The following is a 16,184-nucleotide window of genomic DNA, read 5'->3' on the forward strand; positions in this document are numbered from 1 at the left end:
AGTTTTTGAAGATGTATTGGTTTATTCATCTAACAAAAATGTTGAGTGCCTCACCGCTGCAAGTCCCAATGATTTTCTTGGTGTAGAAGATCCGTCCCGAAGAACATAAATTTTGGGACGTTAACTGTGTGCCTTCTTCCAGGGAGGAGGTTAACGTGTTTGGCGGACAGCAGGGGTCTGTGATGAGTGCGACTCTCAAGAGGCCGTGGTGGAGGGAGAGGCTTGAACTTGAGTGTCTGGAGACCAGAGACAGCCCCGTTTTCATTGTTACACCTTCTGATGCTGGGTCAGCTTCTGCCAGATTGTAGGCACTCGGTAGCTAGTGGCTATCAAACTTGGGAAGGAAGTTAGGATAAACCTGGTAATTTGCTCAACAGGGACCTAGAGAAGTGCCTGTACATATTTTAGAGACAAGAGGTCCTATCAGGTGGGTCTCTAGGGAGGGTGGGAGCAGGATATTCTCATCACTAGCCCTGAGATGACTAATTGCTTTGGCCTGTTCATTTAAGAACTGGAGAGATTCTGGAGTGCTACTCGTGCAAATATAATCACACTTTGCCTTTCTGAAGCAGATTTTCAGTGATCATTTGCCTGTGCCTTCAAATAGAACCTGCACAAACTAGCATCAGAGAGAATTGCTGAATACTAAAACAACCTAAGTGAAGAATTTCAGCTGGCAAGCATGAAGTAGAATCCCATTTCCCTTTAACTTTCTTTTTCCTCTTTGAGTATTTTAAACCCATAGAGCTCTTTCTTGCAAAGATACGAATATGTACTTACGTATGCATACTCGAGTAACGGTTCTTTTGATTTCTCCTTTATTAGGTTTTTAAAATTTTTTTTAATGTTTTATTTATTTCTGAGAGAGAGAGAGAGAGAGCGAGGAGGGGAGGGTCAGAGAGAGAGGGAAACACAAAATCTGAAGCAGGCTTCAGGCTCTGAGCTGCCAGCACAGAGCCTGATGTGGGGCTCGAACCCACGAACCTTGAGATCATGACCTGAGCTGAACTCGGACGCTTAACCAACTGAGCCACCCAGGAGCCCCTAGGTTTTTTTTTTTTTTTTTTAAAATAGTTGGGTAGGTAAACACAGACTTTGAAAATGCTATACATTAATTTTTGTCCATTTCTTGCATGACTAGGAGAAAGGACTGTTAGGATTCATTACACAAATTTATTCTGAGGATTTATGTCAGGCACTGAGATGGTGAGTCGTAATTCCTGCTCTCAAGGGAGAGAAACTGTAAAAAAAAAAAAAAAGTCCAAAAATTAAAACACACCACACACTAGGGGTATAATAGATGCATTAATGGGATTATGCAGGTATCGAGGCAGGGAGCAATCATGGAACAAGGGAGTCATCCAGGGCTTGCAAGGGAAGAGGGTATTTTGTGGGGGCAGTGGGGCAGACTGGGAGCCAAGCGCCAGATGAACCATTTGGAAAGGTAGCCAGAGGAGCTCCAGGGAAGGACCTTGCTTGCTTTGTAATGCGCCACACACTCATGAAATGAGCTCCTAGGGACTAGATCCTATGGGAAAACTGCCTTATTTTTACCTCTCTGAGTAATCAGAAACCAGTTGAGGCACACATGAAAGAAGTTTTTAAGTTCAAGATTTTGTGTTGAAGATAGACGCTTGTCTTGGGCTTATATTCTGTACCAAAAACACCCCCTGGCACTGTGCATAGCTCTCAAGGACCCAGTATTTGTGTCCAGAATGCCTTAGGCACAGTCGGTTCTCATCCAGGGCTCTCGCCCCTCTCTAGCTGATAAGGGACGGTTGCTGCTTGCTTTCAGGACTTTATTCTTAGTTTCTCCAAGGTTGGTCTCTAATGACAATGCCTTTATCAGATGGCTTTCCTCCCCTGCAGACACATGATAATAAATACTAATTGCAAATATGTGATTTGTGTATGTGACATGTCATTTTCTTGCGGCCACTCTGTACACGGTGTGACATGGCTTCAAGTACTTGAAAGCAGATGTTTGAGGGCTCTGTAGTTGAGTTCACTTTGGAGCTGCACTTTGGTGGGATGGAATAATACAGGCGTTGTATCTGGCCCTTTGGGAAGTGTTAGGGCACTTCTTCTGGATCAACATTAAATCTCCCTCCAGCAGAAGCTCAAAGCATTGCTGTTGCATCATTTCCTGCGAAAGCGCTGCACTTCGCTCTGCCGGAGTGGTGGAGAGCCAGAGGAGCTAGGCTAGGAGGGAGTGGCCAGTTAGCATTTTAGAAGGAGGAGGGTTGTAGGGAAGCCAGCCCACAGGCGGAGTGGTGTGTGATATTTTTGACTTACCCATTCTTATGTGGCCACTTTGAAGCCATTTTAAAAGTGGCAAACATTTTAGCATTGAAAGAAAAATGCAACTTGTAAGAAACAGTGACTGCTGTGCAGAACAGACTTTCTGGCATCTTGAGCCTTTCTTTCTTCCCTTATCATGAAAGTCCTTTCCCCCAAGGTGAGGACCAACACTGGGGTAAGGAAGGGAGAGTGGGAGTGAGAACCATCTGGAAGACACACCCCATGAGGAGTGGTCATCCCTGGTTCCCCACCCTGGGACCTCTTGGAGAGGGCTGTCAGTCATCCCAAGGGTAGAGCCTCCTCATTTGGGACTGTCTGGGGTGGGGAGTGGGGGAATTCTTTCTTCTTGGTTGGATTTGTGGTCTTCTGATTTCCCCCCTTCGATCACGGAGTTGCTTTTGTTTATTTTTTAATCGAGACATGGATTTGACTATGTATTAATGGACTCATTTGTTTCCCTTATGGTAATCCAGAGGAAAGGTTTCTGCATTTTGTCTATGTCCTGAATTTGCAAAGATGTGAGTAGATATTAAAACACTGGATGTGGAGGAGCAAAGGGAATCTTTGGGCCACTAGGATCACTTCAGTCCAGATTTCTAGGAAATGCTCCCTATGTGTCTAACACTTATCGCTGATGCCTAAACAATATAAGTGGGTGATACTTAAAATGGAGAGTCCTCCATAGAATCACAGTTTTGGAAGACAGCGATGATACAATTTTGCTTTACAGAAGCAAACGTTAACAAACTGGTTACAGAAACGCCTAAAAGCAAGTAGTCAGATCTGGCTGCAGTGAGGCCAGGATTAGGAATAGAGAAGGAGTCCTGGTAATCAAAATGACGGTATATTTTGACAGTATCGTATCAAGATGGCTTGTGAAAATGTCTTGCCTGGATATAGAAGGCCCCTTTAGGAGTTACTGATGCTCAGGCCAGAAATGAGGAACTTGTCTAAGGCAATAAAAACTGGTGATGGGGAGGAGAGGAAGGGGGTGGATTTGAAAGGTATTGGGTACCTGGATGAGGCAAGCAATTTTAATTCCAAAAAAATTTTTTTGCTGGTACCAGTATCCCTCATGCTTTAGAGAAAAGTTTTGTTGTTCTTTTCAAGTAAGCCACATAGACCAAATGACTTGTCCTTAAATGATTAGATTATTAACTAGTTAGATGATTTCTCTACCTACAGTGTGCAAGGGCAGGCATTATAATCATGTGTGTTCCTCTGCCTGACACACAGAATGCTTATTGAATAAATGAATACTGAATTCTCTTAAAATTATTTCCAAAATGTTTCCTCCTTTATGGTATCACGATGTGAATTTAGCTAATAACTGAAGTATAATAATAACTATTTACTTGCTTTTTTCTGTAATAACGTATGCAAACCTAGATGTTTCATTGCATATGCACAGCAGACTGTGTGTGTGTGTGTGTGTGTGTGTGTGTATACATGTCTATTTATTATCAGTCTTCTTGGTAATATTTGTTGATTTCATTGAATTTTGCATCTACTCTATGAAATGATGGCAGATCTCGCTTTCCAAAATGTGAATTGATTTGTAACCTTGATTCTTTAAACATGCAAACTTGGCCTCAGCTGGCCTTCCAGTCCTTTCCTGAGTGCCTGCTCCATTTCAGACACTGTTCAGGGTGCTTCCATAGGCTGGAAGCACAGACCAAAGCTTGAAGAAATTGGTAACCTTCCACGACTGCTCACTCCCTCTCCGCTGTGCGTTTGTAAACAAATACACCAAAGCAGTGTGCACTTGGGCTTCCCATTCAGATGTTGTTCTCCTTCCAGTCCTCCTGTGATGGCCATGGCCAGATTTTGCTATGCTTCTTCATTCAGTACGTGGTGCCACGAAAGGCCCCCAGCACAGTGTCTTCTGTGGACAAGCATCCCTGTGTCTCCCGCGTCTCCTGAGGAAAGCTGGGACTCTGCCTCCTTGCATCCTGTGTCCATAGCAGGCACTAAGGGGCTCTCCACGTTAAATGATACAGGTTTATATTTTAATGTTGTACATAAAACCTGAAAGGTTCACTTCCCTGAATTGACTTAACTATTTGGGATGGTGACGCTAGGTACCTTAGATCGTAATATCTGTTCCAAGTTAGGCAAAGACACACAGAAGAAGCACATTTTGGGGCGCCTGGGTGGCTTAGTCGGTTAAGCGTCCGACTTTCGCTTAGGTCACGATCTCGCGGTTCGTGGGTTCGAGCCCCGCGTCGGGCTCTGTGCTGACTGCCAGCTCAGAGCCTGGAGCCTGTTTCAGTCTGTATCTCCCTCTCTCTCTGACCCTCCTCTGCTCACGCTGTCTCTCTCTCTCTCCTAGAAATAAATAAAACATTAAAAAAAAAAATTAAAAAAAAAAAAAAAGAAGCACATTTTTAGGCTTTAAATCAGTAGGGAACATCTATCTGGAAAATCAGCATCTTAAGAACACAAGAGTCGTTCTGTTTACTTTAATGTGTGAAACATTAAGCCCTAAGCATAATTGGGAAGGTCTTTGGAGTAATATCTCTTGGGCTAACTTTTTCCAGGATTTAGTTGCCTGTAATAGAGTCATAAAACTTGACTATGAGATTAGTTGAAATAATCCATTTTTCCAAAAGGCTTGGGAACAGTTGTGTTGGGAATTTGTTTAAATTGTGTTTACCTTGAGCAGGAAAGGCTGTTTTTATAGATTATAACTGTGTAATTATTTTTATGAGAATTGGGTGATTGTTAGTATTCTTTTGTTAAAAAGGATACTAAAAATACTTGAAGGGTTTACTGAATTTGAATTAAGAGACCAATTGTGTCTTTGTTCTTTCCTCCAAATCAGGTGTGTTTTGTTAATTTCTGGACAAGGGAAATAACATAATTTCCTCCCTGCTGTCTGCGTCCTCCTAGACTCTGTCCTTGCATATGCCTCGGGGTTCAGATTTTGCAGCTTTCTGTGGTATACCTTTCTCAGCAAAAGTCATTTCTCCCCTTTCGGAGTATCTTTAGGATATTGCTGATGTGGTCATTACCTTCTCCCACCTCCATTTTGGGGGACTCACATGTCTTTCCTGTTAGTTAGATTTGAAATGTTTATTTATTTTTGAGAGAAAGAGAGAGAGAGAGAGAGCACAGGCAGAGGAAGGGCAGAGAGAGAGAGAGGGAGACACAGAATCTGAAGCAGGCTCCGGGCTCCGAGCTGTCAACACAGAGCCCTGACATGACGCTTGAACTCAGGAACTTCGAGATCATGACCTGAGCTGAAGTCGGACGCTTAACCGACCGAGCCACCCAGATGCCCCATTCCTGTTAGATTTTAAGCCTCTAGAGGACAGATTTTCTTCATCATCGTCCTCAGAACTTGCACGGTGCCTCTTCTCTCATGGGTGCCTGTGAGCTCCTTGGGAGCCACTTCTTCCTCACACTCCTCCATTTTCCTTACTGGGGCATTGATCCATTCTTGAATAGTAGGAACCATTCTCCCTTTGCTACTTGGTGGGATAAGGCCCTGCAGCAGCGAAGGCGGATGAAAGGGAATCAGCCTCTTTGCTTCTGGATGCTTGCCAAACTCAAAGCAGGATGCTGCCCCGGTGAGGGCTTTCCCCCCGTGGCATCTCATGCTCTGGGCACCATTTTCAGAAGGAAGTCCTGAGCAGCACAAGGGATTAGTACTAAATTCCAAGAGCAACTTCCAGGCCCTGAAAGCAGATGTTTCCTCCTTACTGCTTGCCTATCTTAAGTCCAGTCCTTTTCCTTCCTGGCATAATTTAGTGTCTAAACCTCTTCTCTCTTCCTAATGCACGTCTCCAGTACCTGGCTTTTGTCATTCACCTTTGAAAAAGCATCAGCCCTTGGGCCAGTCCACTTTGTATCAGTTCTCCAGAGGAAGCGGCTGGCCCCGGATGGGGGAACGTGTGCTGATCTCCATGGCAATTTTGATATTGGTTAGGCACATAGAGTCAGAAGATTTTGTGTATACCCTAAAGCTTCTTCATCACAAGAGGATTATAAATAAAATTTCTAAAATCTTGAAAGCAATCGTTGCTGTTTCTTTTAGATTATATTCCATAATAAGCATGTGAACTTTTGATATAAGGAGCTGTGCTTGTAAATTCTAAGAAGAGTTTTTTGTCCAGTTACACAGGGATTTCTGCTGTTACTTAAAACATTATAACACAAGTGAATCATTTTATGTACACAAGACATTCAGATATTGTGATTTTTGTCACCTTAGTGGTTACCTTTGATTGTTAAAGATTAAAAAATATTTTTGACCCATTAAGAAATAGGAGACCAGGTGTGCATCGAGGTTGACTCAGCAATCTATGGAATTTCACAAAAATACTGTGGGTGTCTGTTTTTCAAGAACCAATGTAATTCTGAAGAAAGAAGAAACTTTGTGTGCCTATTTGTCATATCCTATTTTAAAGCCTGACTTTTGAGCTTTATTTGATGCTTTCTTTACTTTTGTCACTTCAGAACAGATGTCATCTTAAAATGATTCATCCCTGATGAGATTATTTCTGTTTTGTAGTTAATAGAAACAGTCTCTTTCCAATTGTGTAGCAAAAAGAAACCAGTGTGGCTACTTTTGTTTAGGATATACAAATATCTATGAATTTAGAAAATTAAGTGTTAATAAAATATTCTTACAAAAATGTTGGTAGCTCATATTTTTAAGATAATTACATCTCACCTGCTCTCTGGCTTGTGCTATGTCATTGCATAGCATCCCTATTAGGTGGCAAGTAGGGACCTCTTTCAGTTTAAATGTATGAAAATAAAAGTACAATGTAGTTCTTTTACCCAATCTCTTTTTTAAATCTTATCTCCTTTCAGCCTATCTATGTCTTCCTATTTTAAATGTGGCTTCTACAGGCAATGTATAGTTGGATTTTGCTTGTATATCTGTTCTACCACCCTCTGCCTTTTAATTGGAGCTTTTTTGTCCATTAGCATTTAATGTAGATATTAATATGGTTGAATTTGGGTCTGTCATTTAATAATTTATTTTATGTGTGTCTCTTCTGTATTTATTCCTCTTTTTCTGCCTTTTTTTGGATTATTTGAATTGTTTTAGAATTCTATTTTAATTTTTTTTAAGTTAGGTTGGCTCTTGTGTTATTATTTTAGTTGTTTTAGATATTATACTTGTCAGGACTGTTATTGAGGTAATATTGTATCACTTTATGTAAAATAAAGGAAACTTGCAGCCATTTGGATCCATTTACCATCCATCTCCCCCAATTCTATTCTTTATGTTTGTTTCATCTTCTTTCCTTTTTACTTATAGTGTACATTTCGCCCATTCGTATTTATTTTCAAGAGAGGCTCATTTTTGTTCTCTATATTCTGTTGTTTTGAGGCTTAGATTATGAGGAATGCTCCCCGATGACATGGCTTTGAGGGGTACTGTGAAAAATATGTTAAAATACCATGTCTGGCCTAGGACAAGAATGCAATAAAGCTTTTCAGGATAAAAAGCTATAGTAACTTGTAATAAATAACTATAAAGACTCCTTTTCCCTGAAGTTCTTCCTTCAAATGTGGTATGATGAATGTGTGGTTGTAGAGCATTATATCAATCTAACAAGGTGAAATGTTTCAAGTAGGTGAACATTTTCTGAATTAAGAATGGGAGGGGGGCGCCTGGGTGGTTCAATTGGTTGGGCCTCTGACTTCGGCTCAGGTCATGATCTCAACGCTCGTGAGTTCAAGCCCTGCATCAGGCTCTGTGCTGAGAGCTCAGAGCCCGGATCCTGCTTCAGATTCTGTGTTTCCCTCTCTCTCTGTCCCTTCCCTGCTTGCCCTCTGTCTCCCCTTCAAAAATAAATAAACATTTTTTTAAAAAAAGGAGGCAGTGATTGATGTACAGATATCTGCAATAAGGTTTTACATGGATGGCCAACATTGTGCCTCTCTTCAAAAATAAGCAAACACATCAACAAACCTCAAGGTTTCCGTGTAAAACACTCCACACATAATTCCCTTTCTCCTTTTCCTTCTCTCCCCTGTCCTTCTCGTGGACCGTCTCAGCCCTTGAATAAGGTTCAGTATGAAGGTTTGGAATTTTTTAAAAACACTTAGTATTTTTTTGTTACATAATTTTAGAAAAATGTAGGGCTGAGCCAGAGCTAGAAAGAGAACAGTTGAGATGTGTAGATCTAAACTATAGATGAGAATTTTGAGACAGCGACTTTAAGAGGGTTAAAATCAGAAGCAGAATTTCCCTAGTATGGTTCTAAAATATTTTAGAATTCAGGATTAGATGAAAGGGAATACCATCCTGAGAGCTTTTGAAGAAAATGACATGTAACAAATAGGTAGTAACAGTTACCTACATTCAGGAAAGTTTTTGGAGACAAATTTTGTTCTGTTGAACTTTTGCTGATGGAGATGACAAATTAATAAAATGGACCATACTGTTTTTGGGAAAAGATATCAAGCAACTCATTATGGGAGATCCAGAGAGAGAGAGTGAAAAATAGAGATCTGCTTGGAAGAACATAGGCTTTAGGTAGCGATGGTGATGTATTTGGTGTGACATCTTTCCTGCTTTGCATTATAGATGAAATAAACTTAGAAAGGAAGTGGCAGGGTGGAGAGCCTAGAGTTTTGGGCAAAAAAGCCTGTCATCCCCTTTGATGACCATAAAAGCAGAACCACTGTGAAGATGAATGTTCTGAACAGAAATAAGATGGAGGAAGAGCATGCATATTGGCTACATAATTTTGAACGTGTAAACCAACATTCCACCCACACAGAAAATAACAGATGAGCCCCAAACCAAACTCCTAAAGCCAAAGAGTGATAGGTTCAGCTGTTTGGGAATGTACAGTGAGCATACATGGTGTTGGGGAGAGTTTGGCTCTCAGCGAACAGCCGTGCAGCTGACCTGGAAATGAAGGGGAGCCTTGCTTTCAAGTGTCAGGCTGTCTCTATTCTTAGAGCTCAACTAGAAGACAGAAGAAGCAGATAAAACCCACGCTCTTGATGTGGTGGCATCAAATCGGTGCTTGCCCCTGACGTTATCGTCACTGCATTATAATAAACCATTCATTTCTGTGTGTGGTAAATAACAATGCTGACATGCTCACAAAATAATGTGAAGCATATGGGTCACAAGTGTTCTTAAGTAAAAACTTTTCTAAAGATTTATTTAGGTTCCTTAATTACAGAGTGGTTTGGAAGACTGGCATGTGGTTTCAGTTTATAGTTATGAATGTTGGCCTTGGTGATGGGTACGTGCTAATGTTGCCAGAGAGAAAGAGAGCAAGGCTGGGAGCAGTGCTTGTGTCCTTCATGGCCTGCCCTTTGGTCTTTTTTTTTTTTTTTTTTTTTTTTTAAATAAGTGAAGTCGAGGCCTGAGTTTATATGAATAAGTATATGATCGCATTTATCGTGTGCCTGGGCCGTGTGTGCCAATGGTCCCAGCCAGTTGTCCCAGTGTTTAAGTACTGCGGTGGGTAAATTTTCATGGCACTTGGAATCAGTGGCTGTCCAGAGTCTTGAAAGAATAGCTATACTTTTCAGACTTATATGAAAATATACTCCATGATTAATCAAACCCAGTTTTGGGGGACAGCAGTTAAGTATTTCTGTATGGACAGACAAGAAAAAAAACTAAGCATTCAGCATAAGTGTTTTGATGTGAAATAAACCCATGGCAGGGTCATTTGGTGATCTTCTAAAGCCATGTGTGTGTATGTGTGTGTGTGTGTGTGTGTGTCTTGTGCACTTATACATGCACACACACAATAATATATTGTTCTTCATATTAGAAGTAATTTTGCATCATTAATGGTGTACTATATAAAACTAACTTGCAGTCTTCGGAGCATAGGAGAGGCCTGTGTTAATCCATGAAAAAGTCAGTGAACCCATATAGTGAATATATATGTATTGATATCTCAAAGTGAGAGGAGTGGCAGGGGGAGTGAGACTAATAAGAAATCTAAGTTATGCTTTTCTTTCCTGCGTGAAGGTCATAAGGAGAAATGAATTTCCTGTTTACCATTCTGTGGGGTGCACTCTAATAGCGACTTACTTTGTTGATATTTGGAGAGAACTCACTCATCCATTTTTTCATATTTGGGTGTTTTTGGTGTCATATGCTTATAACTGCAGGATGGCACAAAGATTAACTAGAGAGAAACGCCATGCCCTGGAGGAGCTTACCCTCTGGTAGCGGTTGGGAAGATGTGTACATAACTGATTGTAGCACAGAAAGGTTTCACACATTTATTTAGGGCTCTATAACATGTGAAGAGCTTTTATACACCTTTATTTAACCTTCTCAGCTGAAGCATGTGGCTCTATTCTCCAGTTTGTCCACAAAGAAACTGCCATTCAGCCAGGGTCAGGGACTGGCTCATGGTCATGTAGGTGGGGAGTTGTGGATCTGGGGCCTAGAGAATCCTACCCAGGGCGGCTTCTGTTCCCATAGTCATTGTGTTTTTCACTGTCCTTGGTGCCTACAGGGGCATGCTCGTTTTCAACTGGGGACATCAGAGGACACAAGAGAAGGTGGAGCCCCACTCAGTGGTCTTAGGGGGTGAGCAAGGTACTGGTTAGGTGGGGAATGACTGAGAGGGATTTGAGGAGAGAATGAGACCTGTTGGGCAGAAGGAGATCACCGTGCACTAGTCATAGAAACAAGCTAAAGCTACCTGCTACTCAAAAAAGTCCTTCGTGCTAGATAGCTCCATTATTTTTTTCTGTCTCTCTTCATATTCATATGTTCATTCAACAAATGCTTTTAAGGGTATACTTACTATGGGCAAGGCATTGGATTCATTGAAATGATGGTTACAGAATAAGGCTCATGGTGGCTCTTTGAGGGTCCCACAGTAGCTCCGCCAGAAGATGAGATCACAAATAGCCCTAAGAGAATGTGACAGGAAGGGAAGAATGTGGTACACAATACTTCCAGGTTCAAGTTATGACTGTCCTGGGAAAGGGCTTGTGGACACGTTGTGTCCTTTCTCGGTCTGGGTTGGATCGTTTTTCTTCAAGGAGGCCAACGGTTACTTCATAGAGCTGTTTTAAGGATCAGATCTGATGATGAATATGAGAGCACCTCATCCTGCTTTGCAAATCGTCAGTATTAATGATGCTACTACACACCTTCTCAAGAAAAGCCAGCCATCGTTTGAAAGTCTTTCTGTGGTCTGGGCAGCGAAATGTAAACTCTCCCTGTATCCCAGCCCTTCACTGGTGTCCTTGCCTCCAGACTGGTGTCCTGTGCACTCTTGTGGCCCTGCCCACAATGCAGAGACAGTGTATCCCTGTGGGCGGGAGCAGGGATCAGTTCTGGCCCCACTGTGTCACACCGGCAGTGTAACCTTGGCAGGTTGTGTCTTTATTTCATGACACAGTTTTATCATCCAGAAACGAGATGAATAATAACGTATTCTTAGTGGTTTTGTTGTGAGATGTAAGACAATTAAATATGAAGGGCTTGGGGACTGGTAAGTTGCTGTTTTCAGCTCTGATTACTCTCTGAATGTTACCTGATCCTGCCACTCTCCTGCTTAGAGTCGGGGAGCGTGGCGCCCTTACCATCTCTGCTCTCATTTGGAGTCTGCCCATCCATCTCTCTGGCTCATCGCTCATCTGTCCATCCCTTATGCTCTGCCTTCCAGCAACAAGGAGCTGCTCATACCCCCACATCCCCACTCTGGATTATTTTGTTTTTTGCTTTTTTGCCTAAAAACCCTCCGTCTTGCTAATGTATTCCTTAGGACTGGTTTTTCTACTTCTTAAGAATCTGCAGCTCCATTCCCCATCCCCTTGAGGCCCCTGTCTTGTTCTGCAATGTTTTGCACTTATCTTTCTCATTGCTCTTAACTTGTTGGGTTGCTGCTTTCTATTTGTATCTCTCTCCCCTGCTTTTGACTGAGAATTCCTGAAAAAGGGCAGAAACTAACTTACCTTTGTATTCCCAGCATGTTCTTTACACAAGGTAGACTCTTGGTAAATACTTTTTGGTAAATGAATAAGAGGATGGGCTTTACCTATTTTTCTTTTTAATTTGAGAATGAGAGAGAGAGAAAGAAAGAGAGAGAGAGACAGAGACACGGGGGGAGAGGGAAAGAGAGAGAGAGAGAGAAAGGATCTTAAGCAAGCTATACACTCAGCAAGGAGTCCCCACTTAGGGCTCTCTCACACAACCCTGGGATCAGGATCTGAGCTGAAATCAAAGAGTCAGAAGCTCAACCAAGGGAGCTACCTAGGAGCCCCTATTTTAAACACAGTATCACATTTTAAACACAGTATCATATTGTCAAAATTATTTTTCAGTTAAGGACACCTGGGTGGCTCAGTCAGATGAGCGTCCGACTCTTGGTATCAGCTCAGGTCAGGGTCTCACTTGATTGTGAGATCAAGCCCCGCATCGGGCTTTGCGCTGACAGCGTGGATGGAGCCTGCCTGGGATTCTTGCTGCCCCTCCCCTGCTGATGCTCTCTCTCAAAATAAAGAATAAACATTAAAATACAAAGAAACAATTATTTTTCAGTTAGCTAGAGGGGGCAAGTTTTATCTTATTTGTAAATTTTGAGGCAAGGAAGATCAACCTGGGGACTGACCTGGTCTTGATAAGGGACTTTTTTGTCAGCACAGGGCCCCGTAAGGAGCTTGAGGGCCTAGGATGGAGCAGACCCCTAAAGCATCGGCCCTCCTTGCCTCCGGTGGGCGTTACAGTTTGTTGTCTGTTTGTGAAGGCAGCAGTTCTGTGTTTAGCTCCATGATGGTAATATCAGCCATTTGGCATTTGATAGCGTTTTTTTCTAACTTTCTAAAAAATTTCTTCTCACGGCTTTGAAATTCCAGTGTAGCGCCCTAAAAACCACCCCATCATCCAGCGTTGGACGTGTGATGTGACATTTTCTCCTTGGTCCTCTGAATTGTCAAGATTTTAATAAAATGAACCAGAAGTATCACACGTGGGTTAAACAAATCATATCTTCATTTAGTCGGCACCATTTTGTTTACTAGAGGATTGAAGGAAAAGGGAGACATGGGTCACAAGGATGGATGAGTTTATTTATTTCCTTTAAGAATCTGAAGGATATAAATCTGATGTCTCATCTTCCCATCTTTGGCATATCAGTGTCCTTTAAAGAGTCTGTAGTTACATCTCATAAACACGCTAATAATGTGAATTTTAAGGACTTCTCTCCCATTCTCCCCCGCAGCTTTGCCCTGTCCGATGAAGCGTACAGATCCCTAAGAGATCAAGATAAAGACCAGTGTATTCTCATTACCGGGGAGAGCGGAGCAGGAAAAACAGGTAAGGCGGGCCCCAGAGAGCCTTCCCTTCTCCTCTCTAGAAGGTGAATGCTGCACAGCTGATGCTGTAGCAAAGTGGGCAGGGGGAGCCTCATGAGCATGCAGCTGCACCGAGCCACTGTGACCGCCCCTTTGTGGGAGGCTGCTGGTGTGGATCATGGAATGTTCTCTGGGAAGGACTTTCTCCCATGAAGAAACAGGTACCTATCAAAAACATTTCAAGCAATATGGGAGTCTCTTTCTGGATTCTGGATTTTCTGGTACAGTCTGAGTGCTTCGAGGTTCTTTTGCCTTTCCTGTAAGACACCAGGCTTGGAAGTCCTTTTTTCCAATCCTCTGAGGAATGGCAATTTGTCAGGGTTTTGGGAAACCGTGGGCACATCTTATCTTTGCTAAAGAGTGAGGAGGAAAAGCTCCAGAAAGATGCTTAATTTCACTCTAAAGTCTTTGAAACCTAAAGAATTGAGATATTTCTATATATTTTTATATTTGTTTCTTTATTTAAATATTTATTTTTGAGAGGGAGAGGGAGAGAGAGCGTGCGAAAGCATCAGCCGGGGAGGGGCAGAGAGAGGGAGACAGAGAATCCACGTCAGGCTCTGCATTGTCGGTGCAAAGCCCAATGTGGGACTTGAACTCACGAACCGAGCTCAAACTCACAATCATGCCCTGAGCCGAAGTCTGATGCTCAACCCAACTGAGCCACGCAGGCGCCCCAAGATTTTTCTGTATGTTGTTAGATGGGCTGGCACCTTTCCATAAAATAAACCCTCGAGTAGAGAGATGATGCTGTTTTTCGTGTGCTTTTAATAAATCAGTTTTATAATGGATGCTCTTGAGTGAAAAGTGATCTCACACATGATGCCCAGTTACCTGGTAAAGGTTCAGAAGAGCTGTGCTGAGTCGACACTGGGGCAAGTCGAAACTGCTGTTGGCAGTGAACTTCTCTGATGGAACTGCTAAGTCCCTGGAGGAGGAGAGCGCTGAGGGAGATGGTATTTTCACAACCATTTTATCTGTAAAATGTTCTAGTTTTATACACACGATTCTGACGATTCTACTAGTTTGCCAGAATGGGATTTCAGTGTTTCAGCTTTGCTTGGCTATTAAGTGACACATTAGCGTACTTCGAGTCTCTGAATATTAAGAGAAGAAAGTTGCCCATGGATATTTCAGTCATCCTGAAATGGATATTTTGTTCATAAGCCCCTCCTAAGATTTGTGCCTCTAACATCTCACTCTCTGCTCTGAAACGGCTTTTCCTTTTGCACCTGTCCCTTCCTCCACTGCCTTTAGGAGTACCCCCTCCCTGCCCCCAGTGTAGATAAGTGTATCCAACTTCCTAGAGCCCTTTAGAAACACAGCAAGGACACACTTTCCTTGCAAGGTTCTAGGCTCTGGCGGGGCAGAAATAGGAAAAGACTGCATGTGAGAGTGTCAGGTAACAGAAAGCGCAGTCTCATGTAGGTAGAAAGGATCATAGGTGTAGACCGCCTACTGTAGGGTCCTTCCCATAGAACTGCAAGCTCCCTTGTTTTGTTTTTTAATGTTTTTAAATGTTTATTTAACTTCGAGAGAGAGGAGCAAGCACATATGTACAAGCAGGGGAGGGGCAGAGAGAGAGGGAGACAGACCCTTTGAAGCAGGCTCTGCACTGGCAGTACAGAGCCCCATGCGGGGCTCAAACTCATGAACTGCGAGATTATGACCCAAGCCGAAGTCAGACACTTAGCCAGCTGTGCCACCCAGGCACCCCCAAACTCCCTTGTTTTGTAGTGATAGAGGGCTCACTGGTTTGTTTTGTTTTATTTTATTTTTTATTATTTATTTTTGAGAGAGAGGCAGAGCACAAGCAGGAGATGGGCAGAGAGAGGAGACACAGAATCTGAAGCAGGCTCTAGGCTCCAACTGTCAGCACAGAGCCTGCCATGGGGCTTGAACCCACAAACCATGAGATCATGACCTGAGCTGAAGTCGGACGCTTAACTGACTGAGCCACCCTGAGAGCTCGCTGCTTTATAAAGCAGCCTGCTAAATTTGTCATATAGTTTCAGCTTTCACAAGATCTTACCTAGAGTTGAATTCTGCTTCTACTTAGTGGTCTTAATTCTGCAGTTTGGAACCTTCCCAAATTAGTGTACTTCCTTTCCTTTCTTAAAAATTTTTTTATTAAAAAATTTTTTTTAATGTTTATTTTTGAGAGAGACTGAGTGTGAGCAGAGGAGGGACAGAGAGAGGGAGACACAGAATCCGAAGCAGGCTCCAGGCTCCGAGCTGTCAGCACAGAGCCGATGTGGGGCTCGAACTCATGAATGCAGAGTTCATGACGTAAGCTGGTCAGATGCTCCACTGACTGAGCCATACCCAGGCACCCCAGTGTACTTTCTTTTCAATGGGATAGTCATTCAGTTATTTGAAGTCATCCATCATAGCTTGCTAGGTCTAAATAACCCTGGCCTTCAAAAACTTCCTATGTGATGCATATTCATTTATTCATTCATCCAGGAAATAATTTTCGAGTACCTTATAGGAATACTAATAAAATGAAAAATATTGTACTAAATACTAGTGACACATTGGTGAGCCAGACATCATCCTTGTCCTTATCA

At 42.4% G+C, this 16,184-nt stretch overlaps 1 protein-coding gene across 3 annotated transcripts in view; it reads left to right on the forward strand.

The window, feature by feature from the left end:
• The window catches only part of MYO1B (myosin IB), a 186,536-nt gene that overhangs the window by 71,255 nt on the left and 99,097 nt on the right, over positions 1-16,184 (forward strand). For all 3 annotated transcript variants that reach the window (XM_039234690.1, XM_039234691.1, XM_039234692.1), the window contains exon 4: positions 13,482-13,576. In XM_039234690.1, the coding sequence (XP_039090621.1) occupies positions 13,482-13,576 (95 nt within the window). The remainder of the gene's footprint in view (positions 1-13,481; positions 13,577-16,184) is intronic.

This window comes from Hyaena hyaena, unplaced genomic scaffold (genome assembly GCF_003009895.1).
Source record: "Hyaena hyaena isolate Hyena2069 unplaced genomic scaffold, ASM300989v1 scaffold_92, whole genome shotgun sequence".
NCBI classification, from domain to species: Eukaryota; Metazoa; Chordata; class Mammalia; order Carnivora; family Hyaenidae; genus Hyaena; species Hyaena hyaena.